The sequence below is a fragment of the Macaca thibetana genome, chromosome 2, assembly GCF_024542745.1.
Source record: "Macaca thibetana thibetana isolate TM-01 chromosome 2, ASM2454274v1, whole genome shotgun sequence".
Classification (NCBI taxonomy): Eukaryota; Metazoa; Chordata; class Mammalia; order Primates; family Cercopithecidae; genus Macaca; species Macaca thibetana.
This window is the reverse complement of record NC_065579.1, coordinates 101552174-101571760: the sequence shown is the minus strand read 5'-3', so window position 1 is coordinate 101571760 and position 19587 is coordinate 101552174. Positions and strand designations below refer to the sequence as shown.

Genomic DNA, 19587 nt, shown 5'->3' with positions numbered 1-19587 from the left:
AGACTGTGAGTGTGGAGATGTGGTCTCAATTTCTCACAATACCACTGGTTAGCTGGAGTCAGGTCAATTACTTGGCCCTTCTGAGGCAGTTTCCTTATGCTAAAATGTTACCCGCTCCATGGGGATTACTAAGGACCATGTGAGATTCAACTGACAAGAGTGTTTATATGTAAGATATGTCCTGGTGGGGTGTGTGCGGGAGTGATAGGCCTTCCAAAAACTTAAAAAAATAAAGTTGCCATCCAAGAGTCCAATGGACAAGACTGACCACAAGCTGACTTTTGGAAAAGTGTGACTGAAGAGTTTCCCAAAAGGCAAAACCACAGTAACCACAGTGTAATCTTGGAAGGGCAGATCTGGAATGTGGCTGTATTTAAGGGAGTGAAACTGAAGATGGTAGTTCTCACACTGAAGAGCAAAAAAATCACCAAGGAAACTTGCTCACGCCAGAAAGATGAGCTGCACCCCAGCCCTAGGGAACCTGTCTGTAGAAAGGGACTTAGGAATGAATCTGTGGTTTAAACATTTTCCAGTGGCTTTTATGTGCACCAAAGTTAAAGCACCTCTGGCCTAGAGCATAAAAAAGGAGCTGGAGGTGCTGATTCCAGGCAGTCAACAGGCAGCCACATTCCATTGTGGAACGCTGGAGTTTTAGGGCAGTGAATGGAGAAAAGGGGAAATCCGAGAGTAGGGGTGATCTGGACAGGTACCAATATGCAGTCCCATTATGCAAATAAAGTCTTTGCATATTTTTCACCAGAAGTGACTCTCATAAAATAAATCTCTCCAAATACTACTTTTGCTGTACATCTGGCTTTTCCCTTATTTTCACAGAAATATTCCCACTTTGTCCAATATATTTTTTTTCAGTGAATCACAATTAAAAAAAGATGTACTTCTAATATCTAAGAAACAAACCAAGGAAGGACAAGAGCTATTAGGAGTGTTCTCTTTCTTTATTTCTTTGGTTTCTTAACACAAAAGACATGCATTCTATAAATAAAAGGAAGGAAGATTTTCTGGGAAACAATAAATTGGGAGGAATTCCCACAGTCACACCTCTGTGGTCAAGAGGCTGGTCTTCAGCCCCCATCTGGCTGTAATCTCTGATGAAATCCAGAAGAGAAGGCCCATGTGTTATCCGAGAAGGTGAAACACTCAAGGACAGTGAATGCCACAGTCCTCTGCTCAGAGCTGGGCTTGAGCACAATGTCTACCCTATCTCCTTGTTACACCCTTTTCACAATATCCTTGGGTGAAGCTTCTTTTCATGGGGCTATTGGAAAGGCTCCAATACCAAAGAGCCAGACCAGCCATTTACAAACAGCCATTCACCATCAGACTGAGGAACCTACTGGGAGGGTGTGAATATGTTGGTGTTTGCTCACTAGTGCTCAGAGCCCAGATCAAAACACTGGCTTGATCTTACTTTGAAACACTGACCTCAGGTGCAGCAGTGTAAATTCTACACCAGGAGGTGGGATTGGACTCAGGAAGGCCACTACAAGAGCAGCAGGCCATGGGAAAATGATCTACCATATCCAGTGGCAAAATCTGGGCCAGTATCCTAAGGACCCACTCAGTAGCCCACAGACTGATTCTTAATACCTTCACAATCCAGGCTTGTTGGTGCTACTTCAAATTCACAAAAGGGGCTTGTAATAAGACAAGCACTGATACACTCCTAACAGGAAATGCACACCCCACCCACCTTCCGAGTCTACCCCTACAGGAAGGAGGGAGAAATGCTGGAGCTCTACCACCAGCCCAGGTTAAACGACATCCGATATCAGATTGTTGAGACATTAAAAATAAAAATATCATTTTCAAGTGCTTGTAGCAGAGGCCCAGCTCCTAAGTTGTAGGTAACAAAGGTACTTCCCTCTGAATACATGGCGATTGCACACACTGGTAAACCTGACGGTCCTGGGGTGGGGGAGACACCCCAGGCTCCACATTGTGCCTTTCTGAACAGGCTTCCAGGCCACCCCAGGCAGGCAGCAAAGGACAGGAAACCAACCAGGTGGAGACTGGAGCCCTAAGACCCAGTCTTGGGTTACAGGAATTGCATCTTCTTTTAGTCTCTACTGGAAGAACTTTAAAAAACCAATTTTGGCAGCAGCAGTTGAAGGACAGCCCCACTGCCCAGTGCACTGGTAAGAGAAATGTCCTCCTCTTTGAGTCCCGCTGTGCTACATTAGGTCCCATCCAGGGAGAAGGAGGAAGCAGTATGAAATCTTTCCAAAATGTAAAGGTCATTTGCCAAGATTAGAGGAAGAAATATAAAATCTGTTCTTTGCAGCAGCAAGAGATTCTTTCGGCCTTTAGTTATGTCATAAAAGCCAGCTGTGCTTGAATGTAAAGGTCCACCTTGCTGGTCAGTCTGCCCAGGGCTGGAGGGAGGCCAGACCCTTGGGATTGGCAAGTGGATGGAGGAGCAGTGGAATGGCAGGGCAGACAAGGTTACCAGACCAAGCCAGCCCACAGCTGGTAAAAGGAAGCCCCTGGTTAGATTCTAGAGGTGCATATGGTCAACGTGCCCCAGACGCATCACAATGAGGGAAATCATCCAAGAACAAGATCGACAGGCAAGTGAGAATCTGGCCGGACCTGCTGTTTCCTGCTGGTCAAAAAAGGAAGGAATGTCAGTGAGAGTGGGGAATCTGAATGAGCGCCATGGTGGCAGTAGGAGGTAATCACAGGGGCGTCTGGAGCCCCCAGCCCCAGCTAGGAGCCCCCACCAAGAAGAGTGGCAGTAATTCAGCAGATAGCTCTCTACACCTATGATTTTAAAAGTCCTCTGACAGTGGGTGTGAAGACAAACCCCATGAGCACCTTACTACAGGCCCAGTCAAGAGTGTACTGATTCCACACACACTGGGGCTCAGAGGGAACCCCCAGCTTGATGCGAGGCCTCAGGACCCTGGGATCCGAATGTGGGGTGGATACCGCCCTTCTCCAGTTAGACGGTTTTCCATTTAAACACAGATTTGCCCTTAGTGTCTTTTACGCTTTTTTCTTCCTGCAAAAGTTTGTTCACATAAAAAAAAATTATTTTTCTTTCCAGTTTCTTTCAAGTGTTTCTTTGTTTAAATTTCCTTCAGTATCTTTCAAGTATCTTTTTTTCCCTTCTGTTCTCCTGGACAGATGGAAAAGGCCTCACTGAAATCCCAAAATTAGACATGGGGAAAACTTCTCTTCTCCCTGCTTACCCAGCAATGAGGACAGAATCCTTGGTGCCCCACTGTGGAAGAAGGAACGTGCCTGTGTGCAGCCCTCCACTGCTGTGGCCACACCATCTCAGGCACGGAGGACACTTGGGTCTGTCCTTTCACCCCCAACTACATCCCAGTTTCCAGCAGGCTTGGACATTGCAGTCTCCCCATGGCAAAGTGGCCAGAACTCGGCTGGAGAACAAGCAGGCGAAGGGGAGCATCAGATGGAAGGTCTTCTGTGAACAGCGGGCCCACAGAGAGGCGGTGGGTAGGAGCTGGGCCTGGATGGAGCCTGTGTTCGTGTGGACCAGAAAACAGTTCCACGTCACCAGCTGCGGGATCCAGAGGAGCTTGTTTTCCATGCTGTGCATCTTGATGACCCAGGCCTGAAGGTCACAAGGGTGGCACAGTAGGGGAGGGCTTAAGCACCTGGAAAAACTGTACCTCCGGCGAGCTCGCATTTCGCCACCTCTTCTGGTCCACTGCCTCTCCTGAGGGACTGTTCCTGGAAGGGTGCGCCTATGTCTGTACCAGATCCCTGCCCCACCACATCCCCATCCTCTGCCTTAGATGGTGAGGAGAGGGATGCAGCCCACACCGACTCCTCCCTCATGGCATGCCATGGGGGCCATGAATGTCCAGCGGTCCGTCTCTGGGTCATACATCTCCACTGAGCTTAGGTTTGACTGTCCGTCGTAGCCCCCTACAGCGTAGAGGCGCCCACAGCTGGCCACCAGGGAGACCCGGCTCCGGCGCGTGTGCATGGGGACGATCAGGCACCACTGGTCTGCCACAGAGCTGTACATCTCAGCAATGCTGAGGAAGCCAGAGCCATCGTAGCCCCCGCAGACAAACATCTTGCTCCCCAGGGAGGCGGCTCCGTGCCGGCAGCGCTTGTTGAGCATGCCAGCTGCAGGGTGCCAGGTGGCAGTGTGGTGGTTGTAGTGCTCCACCTACAGTGGGGAGAGAGGCACAGGTACAGGACAGTCAGAGACAAAGCTCAGTCCATAGAGTAACCATGCAGGGCACAGCAGCCCCCATGATGTCAAACTCCTGTGGGAGGCATGGGGATGAGGAGCTCTGCCAGTTTTCCCTCTGCTGCAGGCCTGCTCTTTGGCGTATGGGGCAGGGAGAGGTCACCTCACCTGACCCTTTCTGTCTGCATCTAAGGAAACAAAAAAAAGGATGTGCCCAAGGATGCAATGCTAGGTAGTGACAGAACCTGTATGAGAGCTGGGTCTCCTGTAATCTCCAGGGCTTTCCACTGCGGCACTGACTGACTATGGAATGACTAGTAAATGGCTGTTGAGCCTTTTTTACAGAATAAATACAATTTCAAACAAATTATCCAAAAGAATACAACTGTTTGCAAATTTACACTTGTAGATTTGCAGTGTCTATGCAGTGTCCGACAGACAGTAGAACAGGGTGGTGGCTGCAGATGTGACTACCCTACACCCTTCTTTTGCGTACACTGGCTCATTCTCTGTAAGTTCAGAATTTCAGAAGACGCAGTGGATAGCCTGAAACCTCACTAGATGATACTTTATTCAGCTACGGCAAGGCTGAAGTTTTTTCAATTAATGATCTTCCAAAATAAATCTCAAAGACAGAAGAAGTAGGTGCCCTTATCCCAGGGGGAGCCCAGACTCACACTGCTGAAGATCTGCAAACCATCGTGGCCGCCTGACACATATATCCTGCCCTCAAAGACCGTAACCCCAGCAGCACTGCGATTCGAGCTCATTGGGGTCACCACTGTCCACCTTCAGGAAAGAGTCAAAATAGGAGGGAAAGCATGAGATTCAGGGTTCTTGTCCCCCCAAGATAGCCTAGCAGGGTTCAGGTGAATTGTGCTGGCCATCTCTCTACCTCTTATCACCTCTCCCACCACCTCTCTGACAGCTCTCCCTGGCTGCCGCCTCTCACCCAAGCTGCAAACCGACAGCCCATCTTCTCTGCTCATCTCCACGGCTGCTCAAAATCATTGTGTCTCATACAAGGCCTCTTTCTCTTACAGTTCTGCTCCTCCCTGCACTCCCTGCCTCGTTAAGCAGACGACCAGCTCTCTAGCTGCTGTACTTATAAATCTCAGTGCTGTTCTGGCTGCTTCTCCCTCACCGTCGACATTCCTGTGGTCCCCCAAGTCCTGGCTGGTTTGCTTCCGAGTCAGTGCTTGTTCCCATCCCCACTGCCAGTGCCCTACCCTGACCTCTCATCTGGACCACTGCCACAGCCTCTTTACAGGCAGCCTGGATTTCACACCAGTCCCATCCAACCCCACCCAGCCAGAGGGATTGCTTCTCCTGTACCTGGACCATGTCCGTCCAGTGGCTCCTCACTGTCTCCTCTAAGACAGTCCAGGTTCCTTCATGTGGTTTTAAACTTTTTTTATTTTTGAGACAGGGTCTCACTGTCACCAAGGCTGGAGTGCAGTGGTGCAATCATAGCTCACTGCAGTTTTGACCTCCCAGAATCAAGCAATCTTCCTGCCTCAGCCTTCTCAGTAGCTGGGACTACAGGCTCACGCCACCATGCCTGGCTAATTTCTCTCTCTCTCTCTCTCTTTTTTTTTTTTTTTCGTAGAGACAGGGTCTTCCTATGTTGCCTAGGCTGGTCTCGAACTTCTGGGCTCAAGTTACCTTCCTGCCTCGGCCTCCCAAAGTGTTGGGATTACAGGCGTGAGCCACTGTGCCCGGCTCTTCATGTGGTTCTTTACCTCTTGGTCCTCATCTACCCTTCAGCTTCACCCCACACCATATGCTACCCACTCTGCTCCGTCTCCCATCCACACACTGGGCTCCAGCCCATGAGAGGATCATTGCTGTTCTCGATTACAGTGAACACTTTATCGCAGCCTCGCTCCTTGTTGTCTCCCCGCCTATGATGAGCAAACACCTCCCACTGGCTATCCATGACAGGTCTCACCTTGGAAGACATCCCTGCTACCCTGTCCCTTCCTGCAACCCTGGGGAAGATGAAGGTTCCCTCTGCTCTGTGTCCAAGGGCTTCTGACACAGGCCTCCAGGGTAGGACGATCATGATGCAACCTACGGCCCAACCACACTGGGTGCTTTAAAGGATCTCAGACACCCAGCTTGCTGTCTGATCCATAGTAGACTGGTTAAGTGAACAGAATACTGGCTTAAAGGCATCCTAATAAGTCCATTCAACTAATTTGTTTATATTTTATTATATAAGGTGAGAGGATTCAAACACTAAAATGAAAAACTCGGGCTAACCTTGTCAATGTTTTTCAAAGAGTGTTCCACAAATGAGTCCCACAAGACGGTGACTGGTGTGTATTAAAAACCCGAGGTTAAACAGAGTTATTCACTACAGGGTTTCTTAGAGCCTTTAAAATGTTAATATATCTTATGGAAAGACAAGGACTCTGGCAGTTCAGACATCAACATTTTCCATGCCTATCTGACCACAGAACTTAAAAACTTTTTATTTTTTTTCCAAATCATATCCTACCCACTTTGGAACATGCTGTTCATCTACTTCTTATCCCCTCTTGCCTGTATTTCCATTAAAATGGGCTGATTTAGCTAAAAGGTACAGACCATTAAATAACTATTTCCAAGCATCTATGTAGACTATTTGTTTTAAAATTTTATTTACTCATTCTTTCACTTAACCAAGGGTTATTAAATATCTGGTATATACAAAGTACTATAGGGGAAAAAGGGTAAGACATTCTCTACCCTCAAGAAGCTTAAATTTAAAAAACTGCAGTTCTGATTTTTATACTGTTTATCAGCTCCAGTTGCCCCAAGGGAGTTGGATTCCTTACTTGTCCGTCTCAGGTGAGTAGGTCTCCACGGAGCTGAGGGAAGAGTTGCCATCGTAGCCCCCACAGACGTAGATCTGCCCGTCCAGCACGACTGTCCCCATGGCACTGAAACAGACAGAGCTGTCATCCCAGATGAGCCGTAGCCTTCCTGGAGCAGCCTCTCTTGCCCACTGAGAAACAAACCTACCTACTGCCTCTTTCTGCAACCTAAATCTCAGGTATGTGACTAAGTAAAGGCAAAAAACTGAGGTGACAGAAGCTGCCCCATCATTCCTCTTGTGCCCCACCCTTCTACCGCAGGCTGCCTCCCCTCCCCGCTCTTCTCTGTCCTTAATCTTTCTAAAATGCTCACCTTCCACCTCACCATGTGAAGGTTGAATTTACCTTGAAGGCCCAACGCAACTTCCTCTTTCCTCTTCCTCCCCTTTGTAAGAATTACTCTTTCCTGCCCCTACACTCCCTGAGTGGCTTATTACAGCTGTTGTTACAATCATTCATTCATCCATCAGATCTTTATCAGCTGGGGTTTAGAGTGGTAAGCAAGCCAAAGTTCCAGCCCACAAGGCACTTATGTTCTGACATTATAGGCTACCAGGAATCTATCTGCCACTTCTGTTTGTGTGTAATTTTTAATCAAAGCCTTGATCTGTCACTCAGGCTAGACTGCAGTGGTACCATCAGAGCTCACTGTGCCTTGAACTCCTGTGCCCAGTCGATCTTCCTGCACTTCAACCTCCCAAGTAGCTGGGATTACAGGTGTGCACCACCACACCCAGCTAATTTTTTTTTTTTTTGAGACAGGGTCTTGCTATGTTGCCCAGGCTGGTCTCAAAACTTCTGTCCTCAAGTTATCCTCTTGTCTTGGCCTCCCAAAGTGCTGGGATTACAAGAGTGAGCCACCACACCCAGCCAATCTATCTGCCACCTCTTAATAAGTGAGGACCTCCTGGAAGACAGGAAGGTCCTCACTTCATCTTCATCTGTGTGATCTTCACAGTGATAAGTATGATGTCCTGTATGTAACAGGCACTGAATGTATGTTTGTTGTGTTACCTCTGCTTTTTCCCACTCAATTCACATATGTTGTTTTCATCATGTGCATGGCCTCTAATTTATCTTAGTGGTTGATGCCACAGCTCCTGTTTGCTGTGCATTTACTACATGTGTCAGGTACTCTACATTTGCTATTTTCTTTTTTCTTTTTTTTTTTTTTTGAGACGACGTCTTGCTCTATCATCAGGCTGGAGTGCAGCGGCACAATGATGGTTCACAGCAATCTTGATCTCCTGGGTTCAAGGGATTCTCCCACCTCAGACTCCCCAGTAGCTGGGACTACAGGCACATGGCACCATGCCCAGCTAATTTTCTTTTTGTATAGACGGGGGTCTCACTATGCTGCCCAGGCTGGTCATGAACTCCTGGGCTCCAGCAATCATCCTCCTGCCTTAGCCTCCCAAAGTGCTGAGATTATAGGTGTGAGCCACTGTGCATGGCCCACTTGCTATTTTCAGCCCTTAGCACACCCTGCAAGGAAGGAAAGAGCACCATAATCACTGTACAGACAGGCAGCTATAGCTTGGGGAGGCTGAGGTCTCTCCTCAAGACTGCCCAGAGAGAGGCCTGCCTCAGATTTAAATGAGACAAGCCCAACTACCCAACTCCTCACATGCCAAGTTTTTCTAATACCAAAGACCCAGGGGTCTGGTGTAATCATGTAATCTTCCACTCTACACAAAGCCTTATAAGGAATTCAGCATGAATGCCAAGCTGTATTTTCAAATGTGATGCTGGTAAAGATTAAAAATGAATCTAGGTTTCTAACAAACAGGAAAATAAAACATACCAGGCTTAATGCTACCTTTTTTTTTTTTTTTTTGAGACAGAGTCTCATTCTGTCAACCAGGCTGGAATGCAGTGGCACGATCTTAGCTCACTGTAACCCTTGCCTCCCTGGTTTAAGCAGTTCTCCCTGCCTTAGCCTCCCAAGTAGCTGGGATTATAGGCGCCCACCACCATGCCTGGCTAATTTTTATATTTTTAGTAAAGACAGTGTTTCACCACGTTGGCCAGGCTGTTGTCAAACTCCTCACCTTAGGTGATCCGCCCTCTGTGGCCTCGCAAAGTGCTGGGATTATAGGCGTGAGCCACGGTGCCTGGCTTGCTGCTACCTTTTAAATGTACATAGTAATCAAACTGATCCACAGAATGTCCCTTTCAGGGACATGATAACAGACCCCCTGGACCAGCCCAAAAGAGGAGAGGGACTTGCCTTAGGTAAGTACTGAGGGAAGATCACACATTTACTAGACATGATTACTATCCTTCTGGACACGGACACAAACATAAAAATTACATAACAAAACAGGTGTTGAACAATATGAAAATGAATTAAGAGGTGCCACAAAACTGCATGAGATTAACTATCAACTAGGTAGTAAAGGTGAGTGTGAAGAGGAGAAAATGCTGATTAGCATGGACTGGAATAGTCCAGTGTAAGAAAGCTCTATGGGATGGTGTAGAACACTGGGGGAGATGGGAAGGAAAGATGGCACGATGTCACTAACTGGCAGGACAGACAGCTGTGTGGGATGTCAGGAGAGAAGTGACTAGGAACGCTTTAAGGGAGCCTATAATTTAAAAGGGATGTAATGGAACCGGGCCCACACTAATAACAGGGTATTAACCACAGTGAAGGAAAGGAATACCCAGAGGACTTTCCTCCAAGACAGCACTCTAAACCAAGTAACATCAAAGCAAGGAAGTGGTCCAGAGCATACACACAAGGAAGGACAGTTGACTGCAGTCAAAGCAAAAAAGCTACTCATAGTTGGGGACATGGAGCAATGAGTCACTCAAACACAGGAAGCTGCAAAGTATCCAAGCAGCAAAAGTGGGGATGGTGGGAGGAAAGGACTCCCAACGCATTCTTGGGAGGGGCAGATCTTACGTATTTTTTTCTTCCCAAAGGAACCTACCCCAATGTTTTGTGAACTGGTCTCACCAGTACAAAGGCAGATCCCTCCCAGCTCACATCCACATGTGAACGCTGCCGGATGTGGAACAACATTAGGCATATGTCAAGGAAGCTCAATGTGTAAAAGCGATCAATGCAGAGCTGTCCTGGGTAATGGGCAAGGGGGCCCTGGGCGGCTTTCCTCTCCCCTCCTTGGGCTGCGCCAGCCTTTCGGCTGCCCACACGTGTGACGACTCCATCATGTGTCTGACATAATGAAACATGCCACCTGTTGTCACCTCAGCATTAAGAAGGCTAAACACAGGCACCAGGATGTCTTCTAATCCCACTTCTTATTCGGGCAATATAAGCAGAGAAGTGGAGGGAGCAGGTAGCTAGAATGTACTGAGTGACATACCAACTTGGCCCACCTTGCAAATACCTATGTTTTCCTGTCTAGGAGAATGTGTGTGACCTAAATAAAAGAACACTGCTTTGGTTCATATTCTCCCCAGGTAGTGGAAACTTATGTGTGAGGGGAGTCCTGGGGAAGGAAGGTATACAGAAAAACACCTTGGATTTCCTTTTATCACTAATAAAGGTAAATCCTCCTTATTCTTCAAGTTTCAACTTTAATCCCACCTCTTCCCTGAAATCTTCCAGAAGTTCCAGTCCAGTTTCTCTCCCTCCTTGAATCTTCCATAATACACATTTCCAGTCCTTATCTGGCACTTAAAATAACAACACAACTTCCACATGTCCACGTCTGGTCTCCCCAAGTTCCTCAAAGGACAAGGCGGGTATTTTACTTTTAAGCAGATGGGGGCTTGCTCCCAGGAGGTACCGGCAGTGGCTGGCCTGGCTGCAGGAAACTCCTAGGCCAAAGCTTGTATTTTACTTTACTGTGTGCCCCTGCTTTTCTAGCATGGTGCTCCCCAGGTGCTCAGTGTGTATGTTCGGGCTGCACGTGGCTTCCAGAATACCTTCTCTTGCTATTCATGCTCCCCACTCTGGTCCATGTGTCTGTCTCCGGGTTGTACGCCTCCACAGTGCTCAGCCGTAGCTGGCCGTCATATCCTCCAATGGCATAGAGAAGCCCGTTCACCACAGCCACGCCAACACGGCTGCGGGCTGTTGTCATGGGACGGCACCTCTCCCAGTGATTGGCGATGGGGTCGAACACTTCCACCACATTCAGGGAATCACCTGCATAAAAATTTGCTACTCAAATTAAAACAAATGAGACCACTTGTTTAGATCACAGCTATTGGGCATTGATTATACGGAACATTTGACTCAATTCTATTAGCTCTTCCCACAGAATTACTCAAGGCACAAGGGCCCACTAAGAAATTTCAGCCATGATCACCTCAAACCTAATTCTTTAAGGAAAATCAGAATCAGACAGGAGGTATTTATTTTTTAGAGAGGGCAGTTTTCAGTTACAATCAGGTACTCCACCTGCTTAAAGTCAAAGGTATAGGCGAATCGATACAATATTTCCTCCAGGCAGGAGGCATGCCAGAGGGACGGGCATGCGCTCCAGTGCTTTCATTTGCTAGTGGGTGACCCAAGGCAAGGGGCTTTGTGTCCCCACCCTCTGCTTCACACATGAAATGGAGATAATCTTTACGGATTAAATGATATAACAGGTAAAGCACCTAGCATGGTTCAATATACTTAGTGCTCAATAAATAGTCACAGCAGCAAGGAATGATCATTCCAGCCCTACCTTTTGCATCAGGTTTTTGTGATGATCAAATAAAATAACCCCCTCTTCCTGTGGTATGCTGCTATGGGGCACTTGGCATTTCATTTGCACACTGCTCCAGCGTGCACTGAGTTGAGGACTTACCTGTTCCAGGCCCTATGATTAACAAGCAGCAGCTAGTACCCAACTCTCATTAACATTCAATTAAAAACAAAACTGGGCCAGGTGCGGTGGCTCACACCTGTAATCCCAGCACTTTGGGAGGCCAAGGTGGGCAGATCACTTGAGGTCAGGAACTAAAAACCAGCCTGGCCAACACGGTGAAACTCCATCTCTACTAAAAATACAAAAATTAGCTGGGTGTAGTAGCATGTGCCTGTAGTCCCAGCTACTCAGAAGGCTAAGGCGGGAGAATTGCTTGAACCTGGGAGGCAGAGGTTGCAGTGAGCCAAGATTGCACCACTGCACTCCAGCCTGGGTGACAAGAGTGACATTCCATCTCAAAAAATTTAAAAACAATAAAAAATAAAAACAAAACTGCCTGGGAGTGCCCACCAACTCCTCCCAAGTTGGGAGGCCATGCAGCTTTCTGAAAATCTTACTTTTAGATTCAAAAACTGCCAATAACCCACGGACTGTAAAGCATGTGTGTGTTTCACAGTGGGTGGGGCTGACAGTGGTAGAGCCTGTGTATTTGGATAATCTTTCTCTTGGGGACATTCTCAGTCTAACCCCAGAGATTCATATAACCAAATGTGAATAGTCTGGTATGGAATTGGGTCTCTGACTGTATCCTATCCAGGGCTGACAGGATGCTATACCATAGCCAATGTGATACTAGGGCAAAAGTGCTGGCTCAGGAACCAGTACACCCAAGTTCTAGTCCTTGTTCTGCCAAAAACAATTGTATGAACATAGTGAAAGTTCGGTGGGGCTCAATTTCTTCACTTGTCAGGTGAGCAGGCTAGGCCTCAAAGATTTCTAGAAGGTCTCTTTAGCACTGATATTCTGATTCAATGGCCTGAATATGTGACATGCTCTAACTGTAGAGCAATTGTATAAAATCAAGAGGGGCAAGGGAGATGACAGCACAAAACAGAGAAACCAGAAGGGCCAGGCTAATTTGTTTGGTGCTTCCTCATCCATGGAGTCCAAGATGGGGGTCTATAAAGGGGAGCCGCAAGGTACCTGCTGAGTTGAGGCCCCCCACGGCGTAGATAAGCCCAGCGATGGACGTGCAGCAGCGTGGCCGGGTTCTGAAAGCTGGCAGGTGGGGCCGGCGCTCTGGCATGAGGTGGTAGTCCTTTGCTTCATCTACCAGGTCCCTGGAATAAGGTGGAAGATGCTAGAACAGGAGGTATCCCCCACTGACTTAGTCCTTGTTTACATCCCTGAGCCTAGCTCCCCACTGCCAGCTGCAGGGGAAATCTGGGAGGAGAAGCCTTCTGGAAGGTCTGGTCTCAAAGAAACCAGGTGAGTTCTGGGAAAATCATATATGGCTACTGAGATATATTCAAAATTAAAGGGGCAAGACAAGTAGAGACCACCTCAGCTAGTGTAATCAGGTACAGATTAGGCATGAGAAAAACAGGGTGGTGGCCAAAATGGCTGGACCTGGGAGTTTCGACAAGCAGCATGCACCCTGTCGCCACTCAGACCTAGCCCTTCCTTTCCATCCCCACAACTGCACCTTGGCTTGCAACCTGCAATTAATCACCACTCACCTGCATGGTGGCAGCTCCTCACACATTTCCCTGCCTCCAGCCTATCCCTCCATTCCACTTCCACACTAGAGTTCAAGCTAAGGCCCTTCAATGGCCACCCACTGCAGACAGAATAAAGTCCAAACTCCTCAACAGCACCCTTGAGACTGCTGGTCACTGGGCCATAGCCACCTCCAGACACAACTCCACCCTGTCCTGACACACACCTTCACACCACCTGCCATGGACAAGCACTTACTTCCTCCTGAACCAGCTGATCCCAACCAGGACATGGGAAATGAAGGAAAGCTGAATATGTGTAAAGTTTTTATCGGCAAAGGAGAAAAAAATATTTCAGGGTTGTGAATTTGACAAGCAATCTGGAGGAGAATGAACATTTTTCTCTGCTCTTCTACTTTTACAGCAGTCATCCTATAGGGCTGCCATCTTCTGAACTGTTTGAGTAGCTCTGCTGTGCCATGTTGTCATTGACTTACTCTGGGTAAAAGTTTCATGTGTTGGTAAACATGTCCACCCCTTGCCCATCATCATAGATGTAAAGCCTACACCTGCCAGAGGCCCCCCATGCCCATGGCACTGACTAATATTTACTGAAGAGGGCAAGGAGCCCCAGGAATTCCCATTTGCAGCAATGAGTGAGGTGCTGGTGTGGATAGGGTCAGGGAAGGCAGTAAAGATACTTGCACATTCATAAATAGCTCAGTGGGGAAAGATGCTGGAAAATCCTCAGATAACTCAGCAGGAGAAAGCCCTTTCTGCTTTGATGCTCCCACATGGCACATCTCTCTGCCCAAGGAGTAAGATTCGGCCTCTTCACACTTACTCTTCCAGCTTCTAGACAGACGGCTGACCAATCTGTGTGCCATGAATTAGACTGACCACTCTAAATGCTTTCTTTCCAGAACTGGAACAGGTGGCCAACTCCTCTTCCCTGCTTAGACCTTTAGCAGTGTCCTGTGCAGGTCCACCCTCACTCACCTGCATTTGTGGCAGCAACGCACCAGGTCATCCTGCTGTACTCTGTCTGAAAGGAACTGGGGCCGGCAGAGGGGCAAGCGGATATTGGACAGCAGCTCAGGCAGGTAGGGACCCCTCTGCTCCCGGTCGTATCTGACCCAGGCCAATGCAGCTTCAAAGACCTGTCATGAGAGTGGATGCTCTGGCAGCAAATCCTCCCACCCAGGGGCCACACCCCAGGCCTGCAATCTGAATGCCTCCACTTCCTATACTGAAGCAGTCCCTTGGGCCCATCAATCTTTTCTCCTACTTGTCTCTGAAATCCCTGATTTCTCTCTACTTCCTAGGCTACTAGAACAGCTTCCTGAATTTCATTATGATTATGATTGCATAGTGAAAAATCATCAATGGCATCTTATTCCTTTCTGTCAAAAAAAATTCCTGTTTCCCTTCCCGCTGCCCCTGCACCCCTGCTCCCTCTAAACTCCCTCCATCACCCTCTCTGTACTCTATCGAGGCTGGGCTGGTTCTCCTGTTCGCACTGTCCTCCCTCACCTAAAATGCCCTCTCATCTCCTCTTCATCTAAACCCATTTGCCTATTTTAAGGCCTGGCTCTAGATCGATGTTCTCCAAGGAGCCTTTCTTAATGGCTCCAACCACAAGGATATCGCCTTCTAAAGCCCTATAGCCCTTACAAAATTTATCACTCAAATAAATGTGAGCTGCCCCGCCCCCCAGCCCCATCATATTAATCAGTGTAAGAGCTAGGGACAGGACACCTAGTTCTTGGAATGAGGCTTTTTCCTCGAAATCAGTGTCTACGCTGCTAAGCCCAGGGTCCACTTTTCTCTCAGGCTCCTATCAAGCCCGTTTCACCTCCCTAGCATCCCCCTTTCCTAGAGGAAAGAGGAAAATAAATCATACCTTTTAATCCCTCCTCAAATTTCTTTCTTTTTTTTATTTTGGAGACAGGGTCTCGCCCCACCACCCAGGCTGGAGTACAGTGGCGCAATTTCAGCTCACCACAACCTCTGCGTCCCAGCTCAAGCAATCCTCCCACCTCAGACCAAGTAGCTGGGATTACAAGCCAGGAGTTTAAGCTGGACCATGCCTGGCTAACTTTTGTGCTTTTAGTAGAAATGGGGTTTCACCATGTTTCCCAGGCTGGTTTTAAACTCCTGAGCTCAACAAATCTGCCCACCTTGGCCTCCCAAAGTGCTGGGATTACAGGCGTGAGCCACTGCTCCTGGCCCTCCTTAAATTTCTAACATTTGTCCCTCATCCTCACTCTCAGGTGAGAAAACAGAAAATCAGAAGAGAATGTCAGTAAGAATCTACCTGTTCCCTGTCCCTGGGTGTGTGCCCCAGCTCTCCCTCCTGCTATTGTGGATATGGATGGCTTGTGCTCCTATCAAAGATGCACACCCTTACGCCCTAGACTGTCTGTTCTCACTTATTCCAGAACATCATTCCAACAAGTGCTCTCCCATTTCTCCAACATTATCAATTCTTCCCTCTCTTCTGGAAAATTCCCACCAGCAGTCAAATATGCTGTAATTTTGCCGGGCCTGGCGCAGTGGCTCACACCTGTAATCCCAGCACTTTCGGAGGCCAAGGCAGGCGGATCATCTGAGGTCAGGAGTTCGAGAACAGCCCAGCCAACATAGTGAAACCCTGTTTCTACTAAAAATACAAAAATTAGCCAGGCATGATGGCGTGTACCTGTAATCCCAGCTACTCAGGAAGCTGAGGCAGGAGAAATGCTTGAACCTGGGAGGCGGAGGCTGCAGTGAGCTGAGATTGTGCCATTGTGCCATTGCATTCCAGCCTGGGTGGCAGAGTAAGACTCTGTCTCAAAAAAAAAAAAAAAAAAAAAAAAAAAGGCCTGGCATGATGGCTAATGCCTATAATCCCAGCACTTTGGGAGGCCAAGGTGACAGGATCATGTGAGGCCAGAGTTCAAGACCAGCCTGGCCAACATGGCGAAACTCTATCTCAACTAAAAATATAAAAATTAGCCAGGCGTGGTAGTGGGCACCTGTAATCCCAGCTACTTGGGAGGCTGAGGCAGGAGAATCGCTTGAACCTGGGAGGCAGAGAGGTTGCAGTGAGCTGAGATTGTTGCCACTGCACTATAGCCTGCCTGGGCATCGGAGCAAGACTCTTTCTCAAAAACAAACAAACAAACAAACAATCCCTCTTGATTTCACAGACCCCTCCCACAGCCGCCCCAATGTTCTGCTCTTCCTTAGAACAAGATTCTCTCAAAAAGTTATCTACACTTGGCCAGGCACAGTGGCTCACGCCTGTAAACCCAGCATTTTGGGAGGCCAGGGTGGGCGGGTCACTTGAGGTCAGGAATTCGAGACCAGCCTGGCCAACATGGTGAAAACCCGTCTTTACTAAAAGTATAAAAATTAGCCTGGCATGGTGGTGCGTGCCTGTAATCCCACCTACTCAGGAGGTTGATGCAGGAGAATTGCTTGAACCCGGGAGATGGAGGTTGCAGTGAGCCAAGATCGCGCCACTGCGCTCCAGCTTGGGTGACAGAATGAGACTGTCTCAAAAAAACAACAAAAAAATTATCTATACTTGCTGTTTCTGGTTCACAGCAGGATTACTTCTAATAGTAAACATTGGAAATAACCCAAACATGCAAGAATAAGGTGAGTAGGTTGATAAAAATCAACAATGCTATTTAGACACTAAAATGTATAGAGGCCAGGTGCAGTGGCTCACGCCTATAATCCCAGCACTTTGGGAGACTGAGGCGGGAGGATCACTTAAGGACAGTAGTTCAAGACCAGCCTGGGCAACTTGGTGAAATCCAGTCTCTACAAAAAATACAAAAATTAGCTGGGTGTGGTGGTATGTGCCTGTAGTTCCCACTACTCGGGAGGCTGAAGTGGGAGGATGAGGCTGCAGTGAGCCATGATCTTGCTACTGCACTCCAGCCTAGGTGACAGTGCAAGATACTGTCTCAAAAAAATAAATAAAACACATAGAGAGTTTTCATGAAAAATGCATGATACAGTAAAACAAGCTCCATAATATACAACAGCCACATACATGTCATGATCTTAATTTTGTAAAAAAAAAATAAATATATGAAACAATGATTATAAAGAGCAGCACCTCATGTCACCTGCACAGACTGCTACTGTGCTCACATACCTGCTCCTCAGATTTGACATTTAGCTCATCCCGAGACACCAGCTCAAGCACGTCTTCCAAGGGCAGGGCCAGGAACTCTTCTGACATGGACACCTCCACAAAGTGCTGGTGGATGAAGCTGTTGGCAGCGTCGTACAGCACAGCACACATCATTGTCTCAGCAAACTGGCGCACACCCAGGCAGTTTTTTGGGTGAAGCCTTTTGGCATAAGAAAAGAAAAAAAAAATTAGAGGAAGAAAGGATGTTATCTTTGATCATTCTCAGGCTGGTTCTGGGTAGAGCCACAGAATGAAAACAAATTCTTAACCTCAGCTTTGTTGGAAACTCTCTGTGTGACACAAGCTGTACTTCTCTGGGACTCAACTTCTAAAGGTATAAAATTAAGAAGAAAGATTATCCTCAAAGGTCCCTGCCTTTTGGGCCTGGTGCTCTGTGCGTCAGGTGGAATGAGCTCTCTGGGTAGTTCTGTAAAGTAAGTGTCAGAAGGCGAGAAGTAACCGTCATAGGAGCGCATGCACTGAAAATCTGCTTGAGATGTTCCACCACTGAAATTCCTGGTTGAGTGTCCAGGGCACTATCTCAACTTTGGTCACAAGGAAGGCACTGAAGTCACAGAATTAGAGTTTAAAAAACAAAGACAGGGCCGGGCACGGTGGCTCACACCTGTAATCCCGGCACTTTTGGAGGCTGAAGTGGGCAGATCGTGAGATCAGGAGATCGAGACCATCCTGGCTAACACGGTGAAACCCCGTCTTTACAGGGTTTACTGTATTTTACTTTGTAAAAATACAAAAAATTAGCCGGGCGTGGTGGCGGGCGCCTGTAGTCCCAGCTACTCGGGAGACTGAGGTAGGAGAATGGTGTGAACCCAGGAGGCGGAGCTTGCAGTGAGCCGAGATCGCGCCACTGCACTCCAGCCTGGGTGACAGAGCGAGACTCTGTCTCAAAAAAACAAAAAACAAATAAACAAACAAAAAAACAAAAAACATGGAGAGATGGCTTCTTTAATATGGGAACCCTTATACTTTTTCTTTTTTTTTTTATTTTTTGAGACAGGGTCTCACTTTGTCCCCCAGGCTGGAGTGTAGTAGCACAAACATGGCTAACATCAGCCTTGACCTCCTGGGCTCAAGTGATCCTTCTGCCTCAGCCCCACAAGTAGCTGGGACTACAGGCACCACCATGCCTGGCTAATTTTTGTACTTTTTGTGGTAGAGACAGGGATTCACCATGTTGCCCAGGCAGGACTTGAACTCCCGAACTCCAGCAATCCACCTGCCTCAGCCTCCCAAAGTGCTGGGATTTTTTTTTTTTTTTTTTTTTTTTTTTTTTTGAGACGGAGTCTCACTCTGTCACCCAAGCTGGAGTGCAGTGGCCGGATCTCAGCTCACTGCAAGCTCCACCTCCCGGGTTCACGCCATTCTCCTGCCTCAGCCTCCCGAGTAGCTGGGACTACAGGCGTCCACCACCTCGCCCGGCTAGTTTTTTGTATTTTTTTAGTAGAGACGGGGTTTCACCATGTTAGCCAGGATGGTCTCAATCTCCTGACCTTGTGATCCACCCGTCTCGGCCTCCCAAAGTGCTGGGATTACAGGCTTGAGCCACCGCGCCCGGCCAGATTTTTTCTTGTTTGATATAGAGACTCCACGGGCTTAATTGTTCAGACAACCAGAAACAATAGTAGCACTATCATTTATTTACCATCAGTGAGTCAAATATTTTGCTAGGCCTTTTATACACATTCTCCAGAATCTTCTTAACCTGCAAAGTAGTAATGTACTCATAGATGGAAAACAGGCTCAGGGAAACCAAAAATGGTGCTCACAGTCCCTCGAGACAAGCAAGTGGAGGTGCTGAGATTGAAATCAGGCCTCTTGTGCATATTCCCACAGTAACCTGGCAGACTTACACTCATCAGGGCTAGAGAAATCCAGGATAAATCCTGGCCCTGATGCTCATGGGGCAATTTGGGTGGGTTATGTTCTTCCAAGTGCCAGTATGTTCTTCCAAGTGTCACCTGAAAGATGATGACAACAGCTACCTACCTCTTAG

General features: G+C 47.8%; 1 protein-coding gene across 4 annotated transcripts in view; it reads right to left on the bottom strand.

Moving 5' to 3' along the window:
- Window positions 1–935: 935 nt before the first annotated feature.
- Window positions 936–19587, bottom strand: part of KLHL18 (kelch like family member 18) — a 60795-nt gene continuing 42143 nt past the window's right edge. For 3 of the 4 annotated variants that reach the window (XM_050780840.1, XM_050780843.1, XM_050780844.1), the window contains 7 exons: window positions 17535–17733; window positions 14381–14541; window positions 12867–13003; window positions 10951–11188; window positions 7015–7119; window positions 4870–4981; window positions 936–4168 (listed from right to left, as the gene is read on the bottom strand). In XM_050780840.1, the coding sequence (XP_050636797.1) occupies window positions 3782–4168; window positions 4870–4981; window positions 7015–7119; window positions 10951–11188; window positions 12867–13003; window positions 14381–14541; window positions 17535–17733 (1339 nt within the window). In that variant the 3' untranslated portion in view covers window positions 936–3781. The remainder of the gene's footprint in view (window positions 4169–4869; window positions 4982–7014; window positions 7120–10950; window positions 11189–12866; window positions 13004–14380; window positions 14542–17534; window positions 17734–19587) is intronic. The other variant, XM_050780842.1, reaches the window with a different exon arrangement.